We start from the raw sequence: 15,029 nt of genomic DNA on the forward strand, positions 1-15,029 counted from the left end.
CAAGTGATCTGCCCACCTCAGCCTCCCAAAATGCTGGGATTATAGGTGTGAGCCACCGCGCCTGGCCTACAGTTGACTTTTAATCATGTGGTACATGTATTTGTGCCTTTATGTTTCGGTTAGCACTTTTAATTTATATACAGCCATGCATCAGTTAATGACTGGGATGTGTTCTGAGGAATATGTCATTAGGTGATTTTGTCATTGTGCAGACATCATGGAGTGTACTTCCACAAACCTAGATGGTATAATCTGCACACCTAGTCTATATGGTTTATCTTGTTGCTCCTACGCTACAAACCTGCACAGCATGTTACTGTACTGGATGCCATAGGTAACTGTAACATGATGCTATGTATTTATGTATCTAAACATAACTAAGCATAGAAAACATACAGTAAAAATACAGTACTATAGGCCAGGCTTAGTGGCTCACTCCTGTAATCCCAGCACTTTGGGAAGCCAAGGTGGGCACATCACTTGAGCTCAAGAGCTGGAGACCAGCCTGAGCAACATAGGGAAACCCCTTCTCTACAAAAAAATTTAAAAAATTAACCGAGCATGGTGGTGCATGCCTGTAGTCCAGCTACTGGGGAGTCTGAGGTGGGAGGATCACTTAAGCCCAGAGGCGGCGGTTTTATTGAACTATGATTGCGCCACTGCATTCCATCCTGGGTGACAGAGTAATATACGTGGTCCACTGTTGACTGAAACATTGTTTTGTGGTACATGACTACTTCAGATTTTTGCTATGTTTTAAATTTTAATTCTTACAAATGAAGACTATACCTTTGAGAAAGGAACAATAGGTAGTGCATTTTGAACATTAGGGACAATATACAGTTACTGAATCTAACAGATGGAGATTATTTTTGGAAAATGTGTAGTGCTAAAAGATGGATATACTGAGTTGCTCTTGACCGCCATAGGATGTGGTTGTACAGATGGCAACATTTTGTAAAGATACAGTACATCTAGATCTCTTAAATGATTGGAAATCATTTGGGCCTCTCTGTTGGCTTCTTGATAGTAATGTTTGGCAAGCGACTACATGCATATATATTCCTGTGTATGCAGCAAATGTTACCAGTAGAAATGCAAAAATCTTAAATAGCCAATATTTGAACCTAACACCAGAGCAAGCTGTAATTTAGTATTATTACAGTATTGCCTTTTCTGTGTGTGTGTGTGTGTGTGTGTGTGTGTGTGTGTGTGTGTGTTTTCCTTTTGTAGGTGGGTCTACAGGCTCACACCACTAGACTCAGCTATTTTTATTTTTTTGTAAACATGTTGCCTTGGTTGTTCTTGAACTCCTTGACTCAACCAGTCCTCCCACCTTGGTCTCCCAAAATGCTGGGATTACAGATATAAGCCACCATGCCCCCGCCTTTTCTTAACTGTAGTGGTTCTTTGCACAAGCATAGTAGGCAGTGAAGAATTTTTTAATTCCTCCTGGGAACTATTTCCTCAAATTTCATGGAAACTGAATTGTCATAAGTGGAAATTAGTCTTCTGATACTTTTTCCTTTATTTTACAAGTTCCCATCCCAGTTTTCTTACACTGAATTCCTTATCTCTGCTTCATTCTTCAAGAGGGAAATGGAAGTGGGGTTTTGGATTCTACCGTGGTAGAGCAGAAGACCTACAACAAGGCTAATCAGCAGCCCTTGTTTTAGTGAAAACCAATGAGGAGAGATCACTTCTTCCACCTACTGACAATGATTGCTCAACTAATACGTTTAGCTTTTTATTTCAATGTAAAAGTTGCTGAAAACACTGAATTGGTAAAGGAAATTTCTAGATTTACATTTTAACCTGATGATGTTCAGTAAATATTTGAATACCTTATGCTAGGCACAGTAATAGTCTCTGAGGAATATAGCAATAAATAAGAGTTGAGGCTCTTAACGGGAGAGAAGAACAGTGTAAATGATCAAACAAAATACCATATGGTAAGATCTAAAATGTCCTACATGAGTTGGTCTCCTGTGTACTCTCTAATCTAACCTCACCTAGTCCTCTTTCCACTCTGTCTCCACCCCAGTCACTCTGGCCTCTTGTTCTTTGGTTGAGTACAGACAACCACATTTGTAATAAGACCTTTGCACCAGTTTCTGTTATTGCCATGAAACTGTTTCCCCACATACCTACATGACTGTCTCCTTTCCTTCAGGACTCTACCCAAGGGTCTTCTCATTAGAAGTTCTACTTTTGTTACCACTCTAACTGAAATAGTACCCCTGCTGTCACTGTTTACCCCTTACCCTGCTTTGTTCTTAGCAAATTTTGTTATTGTCTGTCTTCTCCCTCTGTTTGTAAGTTCTGTTGGAGCATGGAGTTTGTTTTCGTCATTGCTGAATCATTAGCACTTAGAACAGTAACATGCACTCTATTGTTTGTTAAACAGGTGAACACAAGAATTGCCATTATAGGGCAGGCATAGAGTGCTAAAGGACTGCATAGTATGGCCACCTAAGCCAGACATGGAGTGTCTTCAGGAAAGCCTCTGCAAAAAAGACGTATACATAGAGGGCTTAAGGGATGAAGGAGAGTTGGAAAGGTGGGGAAAGTGCAAGTTCATCCAGGGCTAAGAGAGGGAGCTGAGGGCAGAAGAGGTGTGTGTGTGTGTGTGTGTGTGTGTGTGTGTGTTTGTGTTTGGTGGGAGTAGAGGTGTATATGGCAAAAGATGAAGCTGGAATGGGGAGGGACTAGATCTTTGGGGCTTTATAAGCTAAGCCTCATTGAGGTGGTTGCTTTAGAGAAGAGATCAAAGGGTACTGGGAACTGGAAATGGGATTGGAAAAAGGATGAAAGGTTTTATTTTTATGTGGGATGACATAGTTACAACTCTCTCCCCTGCCTCCCCACACAAACACATTCCATAGTGTGTGATAAAAAGATATCATTTTACCAGAGGCAGTTTTCTTCTGGATCCTTAACACATTAGGAAATATTTTGGATGAGCATACTAGTTGAAAATCTGAAATGGATTTAAGACTTTTCTGGGAACTAAAATTTTTGTAATGATGCTTCTCGTTGTGAATATGTGACTTGCATTTCTTTTGGTTTGACTTCTTGCCAACATTACAACTATGTCCTTTCTTTAAAAACAGAGTCTTATGCTTGTGAGTGAAACTGACAAAACGTGGGTGAGCAATTCTGTAACACCAGCTTTCTTTTTTTCAGTAACATCTTGTAGGGTACAAAGGGCTTTCACATAATCTCATTTGACACAACAACCCTGTGAAATAGATGATATTATCTCTTAATTTTCAGATGAGGGAACTGAGGTTGAGAGAGATGAACTTAATTGTATAATATCACATACAAAATTGCATCTCTCCCTGGTCTTTTGGCTCTAAACCTATTTCTCATCACATTTTTCTGATCTAAGGCTATGATTATTATTTGAAAGTCTGCTCCCCCTTATTGAGTAAATACTGTGTTAAGTTCTATGTAAGATGCCGAAACTAAGGGCCTGTCTCATTTTCCAATTGCTATGATCTTATTAAAGAAATGAGGCATTTCTTATTAAGAAATGCTTACCTAAAATAACTGAAGGGGTGAGTCAAATCTGTAATGTCTAGACAACTTACAGGGTGCTGCATGAACTCAGAATATTAGAGAAGCTTAGTGGAGAAAAGCCTCTAAAGAAAGTAATAACTGTCCGAAGAAGCAAACAGGGATAGGATGTGGAAGCTGAAATTTATTCCAGACAGAGAATGAAGGAAATATGTAAAGTATACAGAAAAGAGATTTGTATGGAATGGAGAGTATTAAATGAAAATAACTATTGATTCTTCTTTTGTACTTGGATGAAAATTGTGCATTAATGAATTCTGGGTGTGTGTGTGCGCATATGTGTATGTTTAGGGTTATTCCTAATTTAGCTAATAAACATGATCTTTTTGGAAATAATGCCAAAAGAAATACCTAGCCCGGTTGCTTGGACTTATAGGTTATTTCCTAATTTAGCTACTAAACGTGATATTTTTGGAAATAATGCTGAAAGAAATACCTAGCCTAGTTGCTTGAAACTAGGCTAAGTGCTCAAGTTAGTGAACACAGGAAGAGAAGTGGTCTAGGAAAAAGATTAATGAGTTAACTATTAACATTTGTGTTTACAATTTATTTTTTTTATCAGAGATGTCTGCTGAAATGGAGATGGTGGGTGGTGAAACTCCTTGTAGATGTTTTTACAAACTCACGTTGGAAATCTAAATAAGTTACATATCTCTTAAGAAAATATCATTCAGTTTTTGCTTGACATGATCAGTAAGATGCCACTTTTTTCTCAGATTAGCTAGTTTTAAAAGGTAAAGAAGCTTCAAGGCCTAGCTTAGAGTTTGAGTCCTTCAGCAATCTCTCTCTAATTCACTCCTTCCTAAGTCTGCGCTGGGACCCTCTCCTGTGTGTTCTCCAGCACCATATGTCCTTTTATTATGATTATGTATTCATATATGCCTTCCTTTCATCTAAATGCCTTTCCCACTGCTGCATCCCCAGGGCCCAGAAATACATATTTGTTGATGGAGTGACAGAATGAATGAATGACTGCGCTGTCACTGTTTATAACTGGTTGAGGATTTGGTTGTCTGAAAGCATGCTCAGTGCTCTCTCCTTTGACTAGCTTTTTTGTTTTCATCCTGTAATGTAGACTGTATGTTAAAATATTGAGTCTAGTTTCATTGATGCAGGTAATGTAGAGGGCATCTTTTAGTAATCTTTGCTTCAAGTGAGAATAATTTGTTGTGAAATAAGCCCACTAAGCTGCCTACTTGGCTGCTGAATGGTTCTTTTACCCCTAAATTAGAACAGTCTGGTCTGCTTAACAGATAAGACCTTTGGCACACATATTTCAATAAAATGAGCCCTTGTCTTGTCTTACTAGTAGTGCTGTATGAGTTGTCCTGAGTCGTTCAGTGGTAATTGAGTGCCTACTATCTATCCGACACTGTTCTTGGTACTTTAGATACTACAGGGAACAAAAAATAACCCTGCCCTCCATGAGCATTGTACAAGTAGATAACAATAAACAACAGTGAGCATATAAAAAAGGAAATTACATAGTCTGTTAGCAGACAATAATGCTATAACTAAAAAGAAAAGGTAGAACAGGAAAGGGGAATTAGGAGTACAAGGATGGGGGGAAGATGGAATTTTAAATGGAGTAAGGATAGGCCTTATTGAGATGAATTTTGAGCAAAAATGTGAAGAAGCAGAGGAATTAGACCTGGGGATATCTAGGGAAAGAGCATTCCAGGCAGAAGAGGCAGTCAGTGCTAAGGTCCTGAGGCAGACTGCATGATATATTGGAACTGGAGCAAGGAGGCCAATGTGGAGCTAAGAGCAAGGGAGAGAGATGTAGACTATGAAATAATGAGAGACATAATTGGGGGCAGTGTACTGGATTAGGTAGGGCTTTCTCTGCCATTGAAAGGAATTTTGTGTTTTACTCTCAGTAAAATAGGGAGCCTTTTGAGGAAAGGAATGCCCTGATCTGATTTTTATTTCTAAAGAATCACTCTTCCCCTGTGTTGAGAATAGACTGCAGTAAGTCCCAGGGATCACTAGGTGAGTTGCAGAAGGTTGTGCTTACAAATTGTCAATCCCTGTGATTGTTGTAAGCACTCTGTTTAAATATGGAATAATTTTTTTTTTTTTTTTGCCTTTTGATAATTTCTTTGAATAGGACTGATAGTGGTAAGAGATGCCAGTCTATGGATACAGATACAGAAGAGTTTTTCCTACAAAGGTTCTTTCTTTTTTGTTGTTTTTATTTTATTTTTTTTTTGAGACGGAGTCTCACTCTGTCACCCAGGCTGGAGTGAAGTGGCATGATCTCAGCTCACTGCAAGCTCCACCTCCCGGGTTCACACCATTCTGCTGCCTCAGCCTCCCGAGTAGCTAGGACTACAGGCGCCTGCCACCACGCCTGTCTAATTTTTTTGTATTTTTAGTAGAGACAGGGTTTCACCTTGTTAGCCAGGATGGTCTCAATCTCCTGACCTTGTGATCTGCCCGCCTTAGCCTCCCAAAGTGCTGAGATTACAGGCGTGAGCCACCACGCCCGGCCTCTACATAGGTTCTTTCTGATTGTTCTGTGCTTTAAAAAGTGGGGGGTGGGGAGAAAGAGGGCAGGGATGGTGGTACTGGTCTTAACAATTGGATATTATCCAAGAAGTATAAATGAAGCTGTAGAATGGGGTGCTGTCTAGAGTACTGAAAAGCATTTATGACAGAGTTCTTCCTTCTTGCTGTCACAGTACATTTTACTCACAGGAGTCACTTTGAGAAATGTGATTTGTGATCTCTATACTTTGATTAAATTTAAAGAAGACCGACTTCACAAGGAAAGTGAAAAACAAGATTTGTATCAGTCCATGAAGTTCTGTTTTCAGCTTTTAGCCTAATAAAGTCCAACTTACTTAATTCCTTTGTAAAGATGTGAGAACTAGATAGCTTTCCAACCATACTCAAGTCTGACCTTCCTTAATTTACTTTAGGTGTTATATACATTGACAATATTAGGCATGTCTTTAAAACATAATTGACTATGCTTTCCAGAAACAAATACTGTAGAAATTATGTGACTCTCCATTAATGCCTCTTTTGGAATGTACTTACTTAAAATGTGCTCATCTATATTCCTTGCCCCCCATCCTGTTCATTATTTTTAGAAGTTGGTGCGTCTTCCATAAACAGTCAGCAACTTTGTATGATGCTCGCTTTTGTCCTCTGTTGCAAGACTTATTTTGAAAATCTTTCTATATGGGAGTTAGAATGTAACAGTTGGTGGTCATGGATTGGTCTTTGGGCCTCCTGGAAACAAGTATAGTGATTATGTAAGTTCCTGTAAGACACTTCTGCCATAAATAATGCCTTTCAGTTTATTTCATTGTAGCTTAGTAGTAATGCTTGGTAGTTATTACTATATAGAGTGTTTAATCTTACAAACTTACATAATGTTTTGGCAGTCTCACCCTTGCTCTAAATTTTGGTGATAAAATGGATGTGGTCTCTGAGGGGGAAAGGGTTTGAGAGAAATTACATCATGGTAAAATGTTCTAAGTAAAAGCACACTGTCTCTCTCTCAGGCCATGCAGTCAGTGGTCCTCTGGCTGCCTAAGATTTCTTAAGTCACTGATAACCATTTAAACACAATAGTTGTACTTGAAGTTGCTATGATTTCATGAGTAATTGTGCCTAACCTTTGTGAACTAGCTCAGGCATATTAGCTAGGACTTTTAGGTTTTATTTAAAGATAAGTTATGTTTGTCCCTTCTCCATAAAATTATTTAGAAAAGTTGAAAGAATAACCCTCTTATTTTCCAATGTCAAAAAATATAATTATGTGCAAAGTAGTCTTATAAGACTGAAATTGGATTCTGTCTTCCTCAGCTTATGCATCAATTTAGGGTTAAAAAATAAGTAACTGTGATTAGGACAGAATATTGCTATGTTCTTGCCAGCCTTCTTTATTAGTTAAGATTAACTTTGATAGTAAATACAGTATTGAGAATTATTAAGGAAATTATTCAGACATATTGCTTCACTAGTTATTGTGACCTTTTTAAAAAGGTCATTCCCTTGATGTAAATTTTGTATCAGCTGAAAGAATTGTTGGTAGAATATGTGCTGTGATTAAGATCATGGTCTGTGGGGTCAGTTAGTTTTAGATTCAACTCCTGACATTACGACTCTTTTTAACCTTCAGTAGATGGCTTATCCTTGTTCTGTCTCTGTTTCCTTGTCAGTGAAATGGGAACACTAACTCTGTGAGACATTATCTCACAGAGTTATTGGGAGGAGTATATGAGACATGGACATAATAAACTGCTTACTGCAGTGCTGGGCACAGAATAAGTGCTAGTTAGTATCTTTGGTTATGTTATGTTGAGATTGGAACATTTCTTAAAACGTTTCAATCTCATTTACTTATTAAATTACATTTAGAGTCTACTCTTTCCTCAAGGCAATATAAACATGTAAGTTTTAAAAATATGAAATGCTAAAATCTTAAGGTTACAACTAGATTAGGTCCTGTTGATCTCCATGAAATTGAGAACTAACCATGGCAGCCCTACAGGGAAATTATGATAGAGAAAAAAAATTCCATTCCTCTTGGAGTTGTGTGTGTAGGTATATGGAGAGGTCACACACACACGTTTATTCTTATAATACATTAATAATAGATCTAAATTACTGACCTGCTTTATTCCCTCCAAAATTCATAAAAAATGAAAATAGAAATGAAATGAAATCAGCATTCTTTATAGCTCAGGTGATATATATTATTACCCAACCTTAGGAATAGGAATGAATCTTAGACAGTAAATAAAACTTACACATATTTTTAAAAATTCAGTCTCTTAGCTGGGCACAGTAGCTCACGCCTCTAATCCCAGCACTTTGGGAGGCTGTGGTGGGCGGATCACTTGAGGTCAGGAGTTCGAGACCAGCCTGGCCAACATGGTGAAACCCTGCCTCTACTAAAAATACAAAAAAATTAGCCACTCACAGTGGTGCGTACCTGTAATCCCAGCTGCTCGGGAGGCTAAGACATGAGAATCGCTTGATCCTGGGAGGTGGAGATTGCAGTGAGCCGAGATTGTGCCACTGCACTCCAGCCTGGGCGACAGAGCAAGACTCTGTCTCAGGAAAAAAAAAAAAATTCAGCCTTTTTAGTACCGATCTACTTTTTATGTTTCCATAACTGCGTAATACAGTAATGAGTGGCTTAAGACATTGTGTCTAGAATGTGTGGTGAACCTGTTGGACTTGAATGTAATCATTCCCTAATCTTATCACATAAAGATGGGATTAATAATGAGCACCACACCTGTGAGGAGAAATTCTGGAATGCCTCATCTTGCCTCCAGATAAAACATGTTCCTCCCTCTTTTAAGGTAAATGCAGGAATATTGTCAATGAACAAAATCCTTTCACTAGTCGTTCCTGAAAAAAAATTATAGTTTGAAAATCAAAAAATACTCCTATTTTAGAACCTATAACATGGAAGGCTTATAATAAGGTGAAAATGTACTGGTGGATTTAAAACTACAAGATACTTAATTATAGCCATGCACTAAGTTATACTGTATATTTGTCATGCAAGAATAATATTTTTAAGAAAACTGATACTGACACATGTATCTTTCTAATCCCTACCTTTGCTTTTTTATTTTTTTATTTATTTTTTATTTTTTGTAGAGATGGGGTTTCCCTATGTTGCCCAGGCTGATCTCAAACTCCTGCCTCAGCCTCCCAGAGTGTTAAGATTATAGGTGTGAGCCACAAAGCTTGGCCTGTTTTCTTTTCTCTTGAAATAACCTGAAAAAAGATATGTCAAGTAGGAATAAGTATGTAAATGTTTAGAATAGATGGCAGGTAGTTAAAGTTAGAATAGTAATGTTGGGAGGCTGAATTGGGAGGATCACCTGAGACCAAGAGTTAAGAGCCCAGCCTGAGCAACATAGTGAGATCCCATCTCTACAGAAAAATTTCAAAAAATTAGCTGTACGTGGTGGTGCACACCTTTAGTCCTAGCTACTCAGGAGGCTGAAGTAGGAGGATTGCTTGAGCCCAGGAATTTGAGGTTGCAGTGAGTTACTATGATTTGCTCTACTGCATGACAGAGCATGACCCTGTCTCTAAAAAAAGAAAAGTAAAAGAATAGCGATGTTGAAAATGAGGTAATGAGGTGCCCCTTCCCCAAAAAACGAGTAGTTTTAACTTTTAGCTGTCATCGTGGTACAGCTACCATTTTAAGGGAAGGGTGGCCTTCCTTTAAAAACTTAGAAAAGTCGGGCCGGGTGCAGTAGCTCATGCCTGTAATCCCAGCACTTTGGGAGGCTGAGGTGGGTGGATCATGAGGTCAGGAGATCGAGATCATCTTGGCCAACACAGTGAAACCTTGTCTCCACTAAAAATACAAAAATTAGCTGGGCGTGTTGGCGGGCACCTGGAGTTCCAGCTACTCGGGAGGCTGAGGCAGGAGAATTGCTTGAACCTGGGATGGAGGTGGAGTGCAGTGAGCCGAGATTGCACCATTGCACTCCAGTCTAGCAACAGAGTGAGACTCCGTCTCAAAAAAAAACAAAAACAAAAACAAAAAAAACAGAAAACTTATAAAAGTCTTGTGAAGATAAGAGCTTTCTTAGGGGTTCTAGATTGTTATGTAACTTTTCACTAATTTCTAGGTATCTGGTGACCCATCTCATGGGGGCAGATCTGAACAACATTGTGAAATGTCAGAAGCTTACAGATGACCATGTTCAGTTCCTTATCTACCAAATTCTCCGAGGTCTAAAGGTACAGATAATATAAGTAATAATTTTAAAAAATGAATTCTGCCTTTCTCCCCTCCTTTTAGGGCTTAAACAAGTAAACACCTTTTCTTACGGAAAATTCAAACACATACAATCACAAGTAAAGGTCATAGTACAATAAACTACCATGTTCACTCAGTGACAACAGTTACCGACATATGGCCAATCATGCTTCTTTTGTATTTCCCAAGCCCTGGATTATTTTAAAGCAAGTCTAGACGTTATATGATACCACCCATAGATACTTCAGTATGCACATCTGAAAGATGAGGACTCTTCATTCTTACATCTAAACAATAATTTATTGATGTGATCTAATATCTGGTCAGTCTAATGTTGAGATTTTCAAAAAATCCTCAAGAAAGACTAATTTATTTGTTGGAGGGGCAGGTAAACAGTGTTTTAAAATCAAACCGTCTTTGATATTTAGCTGCTTTGAGTCCTTATTGAGCTCCAGAGTGCCAACCAGAAAATAGATAAAATTTTGCTCAACTGAGTGGAGTCAGTGGCTGTGGAAATTATAGTTATGGTAAATGTATACAATACTGAGAGTTACTTACGCTGATTTCTAATCTTACTGTTAACACTAGCAGTTCTTACTGATTCATGAAAATGTGCAGCAAATGTGTTATATAATGTGACAATAGAAGGTTGGAGGTAACTGACTTTTTTTCTTTTTTGCAGTATATACATTCAGCTGACATCATTCACAGGGTATGTATTATGACTGATTACATTGTTTTGGGGAAGTGGGGTGAGAGTGGAAGAATGGCATTTAGCCAAGATCCTAATCTAAACTTACTTTAGCCATTGAAATGTTGATTGATTGCAACTTTACTCTAGGTTTAGGCTGATTAAAGAAAGAAGTTGTGTAGTTTTGTTCTATGTAAAGCTAACTTGGACTAGATATTGACTGTAGGATGGAGATTGTGTTTTGATAGCTGGATGAAGTCTTTTATGTCTGGATCCTCATTATTACCTGTAGGGGGAAAATTGATCATGCATCATGAAGTTGATCCTGTCTTCCTTGTATTTGCTTCCTAGGACCTAAAACCTAGTAATCTAGCTGTGAATGAAGACTGTGAGCTGAAGGTAAAATGAAGAGACAGTATTCATTGTTTGCTTTACTTTGAGATTGTATGTTTGACTAAGCAGGCAAACTTTCATAGGGAGTAGATTTATGAGCCATGACTATCCGAAATTCATATTATTTTTATTACCAGACTTTGAAATTTAAACCATTTCTGAGTAAGCTAAGTGACACTGAAAGTGGCATCACTTGTTTTTATTTTAACGTAAAGTTAAATTATAAATTTAATATATTCATAATAAAGGAAGATAATAGTCAAATATCAAGTAAGCGATCTCAAAGAGGTGATAACTAGATTAAATACATTTCTAAGAGGAGAAATGACAGAAACCCACTCACTTGAAATAATTCAAATAAAAGATAAGTGAATTAATTATTTCTAAAGAGCAAGCAGCTCTAGAACTTGTTTTGTTCTATTTCTTTTTTTTAACTTAAAAAAAAATAATTTCCATACATTAGAACGCACCATTTTCATTTTGGCAAAATTATGTATCCACTTAACTATCACATTTATGATAAAGAACATTTCTTTTTTTTTCTTTTTTTTTTTTTGAGATGCAGTCTTGCTCTGTTGCGGTCTAGAGTGCAGTGGTGCGATCTTGGCACACTGCACCCTCTGCCTCCTGGGTTCAAACAATTCTCCTGCCTCAGCCTCCTGAGTAGTTGGGATTACAGGTGCATGCCATCACGCCTGGCTAATTTTTGTATTTTTAGTGGAGATGGGATTTCACCATGTTGGCTAGGATGGTGGGGATTACAGGTGCATGCCATCACACCTGGCTAATTTTTGTATTTTTAGTGGAGATGGGATTTCACTATGTTGGCTAGGATGGTGTCGATCTCCTGACCTCATGATCCACCTGCTTCGGCCTCTGAGAGTGCTGGGATTACAGGTGTGAGCCACTGCTCCCAGCCAAGAACATTTGGATTACTTTAAAAAGTTTATGGCCAGGCACAGTGGTTCATGCGTGTAATCCCAGCACTTTGGGAGGCCGAGGCAGGTGGATCACGAGGTCAGGAGATAGAGACCATCTTGGCCAACACGGTGAAACCTCATCTCCGCTAAAAATATAAAAATTTAGCTTGGCGTGGTGGCATGGAGTCCCAGCTACTCAGGAGGCTGAGGCAGGAGAATGGCATGAACCCAGGAAGGCAGAGCTTGCAATGAGCTGAAATTGTGCCACTGCACCCCAGACTGGGTGACAGAGTGAGACTCCTGTCTCAAAAAAAAAAAAAGAAAAGAAAAGAAAAGTTTATTGTGTCCCTTCCTAGTCTAGTCAATCCCTACCCCTCCACCCCTAATTCTGGCTCCAGGCAACTATGCATCTGCTTCTAACACTATAGATTAGGGTTATCTTTTCTGGAGTTTCATGTAAATGGAATCATATAGTGTGTATTTTTGTGTGTCTGACCTTTGCTTTGTGTAATGATTCGGTTATGTGTGTGTCAGTGGTTTCTTCCTTTTTATTGGTAATAGTATTTTGTTTTATGAACATATCAGAATTTTTAAATCTGTCCACCTGCTGATGGACATTTGCTTGAGTTTGAGGCTATGTAAAACAACTGTGAATATTTATGTCCAAACCTCTGTATGGACGTAAGTTCTCATTGCACTTGATTAAATACCTAGGAGTGACATTTTGTTTTGCTTTTGTAATGTCAGTTTAAGTTCTTGCTGTGTGTTTCCCATACATTCTAAGCATGGACCAGGAAATCTCTTTATGAAAGTGCTATTTTGTTCTCCTTTTTAATAAGGCGGCAGAAGTTTGTTTGTTTGTTTGTTTGTTTGTTTGTTTCCCCTGCCTGTTTCTCAATCTTAGCAGTTTGTCTGTTCCCCTTCTGCCCTTTAGATTCTGGATTTTGGACTGGCTCGGCACACAGATGATGAAATGACAGGCTACGTGGCCACTAGGTGGTACAGGGCTCCTGAGATCATGCTGAACTGGATGCATTACAACCAGACAGGTATTACTTGCCTTGGTTATTTAGGGCCTTATTTAATTCCATGTTGAATGCATTTGGGATTCTCAGAAGTAGAGATGGTGGGAGTGGGAAGAAATATCTTTTCTTCCCTCAGTGATCCTTTTAAAGCCTACAAGTAAAAATATTTCGCTTCCTCAGATGGGGAAGTGGGGTTTTATACACAGCCTTTAAATCTTGTGATTTAGCAATTGGGTTTTTATTTATTTAGATTTTGAATATATTCTCTGAGTACTTATACCTAAAGACAATGAGTCCATAATTTCAACCCCTCAATGTTACTTGGAAGAATCTACCATTCTGCTAATATGAAACTTGCCCCTTTTTAAACAGCTTATTTCTCTTAAGTATGTTTTGACTTACCGTACCTTGGAATAGCCCATTAGTCAGGTGATCTTAGTAAGCTATTTATTTCTGTAAAAATGACTATGATTGTTGAGCCTCAGATGTCTTAAATAGTAATTTGAATATTTCACCCCTAGTTACGGTTTCATTTGTTGCCATTGTTGCCAAGAATAGTAACAGTGACGTTGCATGTACTTTTATTTCTCTTTAATTTTGCCAGTTGATATTTGGTCAGTGGGATGCATAATGGCCGAGCTGTTGACTGGAAGAACATTGTTTCCTGGCACAGACCGTATCCTTTAAAAAGTTTTGGATTCTTGTTTCTTATCTGTATTCCAATGTCCATGGATGTATACTCCTTTTACTTATCTCTAGGGAAGGCTCTCAGTTTTTTGCTTTTATAGTCTAGATAATGCATTATGAAGTTTTTCTTCTTACTGAGTAGCTTGCCTTGCCAAGAAAGAGGCTTCAGTTTACTTTTGTGAGTTGGAAAAATTCCTCATAAGTTGAAAAACCCATCAAATCTGTCTTCTTTTTGCAGCAATCCCTTATTAATCATCCCACAGCAGTTCTGAGACCTGAGCATACTCATGAGAAACTCCAGATCCCAGTGACAGGTTTAGTCTACTTGTATAAACACTTAATGAGCACAAGATACCTGTTTCTAAATGAAGGACATCTTGCTAGTATGTTTGTTTTGTGTATTAAAAAGGCTATGTTTGGTACCTGCAATGATATACTGCTTACTTGTTAGGTTTGTTGTTTGACAACAAAGAGTAAAAGCAAGAAGTGAAAAGGTTACCATGTAATGTACTTTTGTTTTTCCAGCACAACTTTTTCCCAGATTGCAGCCAAACCCTAATTTACTCCAAGACTTACTGTCTAGTTTATGGTTTATTATAGCCCCTTTATTTTAGCTCCTTTCCTATCTGTAGTATGCTTGTTTCATTGTTTAGTAATAATGTCATGAGAAATGTGATTTGTTGGAACTCTTATCAGTTCTACTTATGGAAGATGTTTAGGTGAGAAAGAATGTTAAAATATATGTCTAGAATTAGTTTTAGGGATTTTTTTTTTTTTCTATAGAATTAACTAGCCTTCAGTTGGTTTTGGTTGGGCTATTAGACATGCTACAGTTACCTATGATCTATTATGCCTAGAGATCTAAAAGTCGTTTTAGTCCCTTACCTAAATAAACTCATTGAGTTTATAAACCAGAATGTCAGTTCACTTGCTTACAGTTTGGGATGTACTTCTATAATGGCTGTGATGTTTGTGATATC

General features: G+C 38.1%; 1 protein-coding gene across 5 annotated transcripts in view; it reads left to right on the forward strand.

Annotated features, from left to right (window-relative positions):
• MAPK14 (mitogen-activated protein kinase 14) overlaps positions 1-15,029 on the forward strand; it is an 84,783-nt gene that overhangs the window by 34,998 nt on the left and 34,756 nt on the right. For all 5 annotated transcript variants that reach the window (XM_017870083.1, XM_017870084.1, XM_017870085.1 and 2 more), the window contains 5 exons: positions 10,203-10,314; positions 11,016-11,045; positions 11,376-11,423; positions 13,272-13,386; positions 13,967-14,038. In XM_017870083.1, the coding sequence (XP_017725572.1) occupies positions 10,203-10,314; positions 11,016-11,045; positions 11,376-11,423; positions 13,272-13,386; positions 13,967-14,038 (377 nt within the window). The remainder of the gene's footprint in view (positions 1-10,202; positions 10,315-11,015; positions 11,046-11,375; positions 11,424-13,271; positions 13,387-13,966; positions 14,039-15,029) is intronic.

The sequence above is a fragment of the Rhinopithecus bieti genome, unplaced genomic scaffold (genome assembly GCF_001698545.2).
Source record: "Rhinopithecus bieti isolate Rb0 unplaced genomic scaffold, ASM169854v2 scaffold_4553, whole genome shotgun sequence".
NCBI lineage: Eukaryota > Metazoa > Chordata > Mammalia > Primates > Cercopithecidae > Rhinopithecus > Rhinopithecus bieti.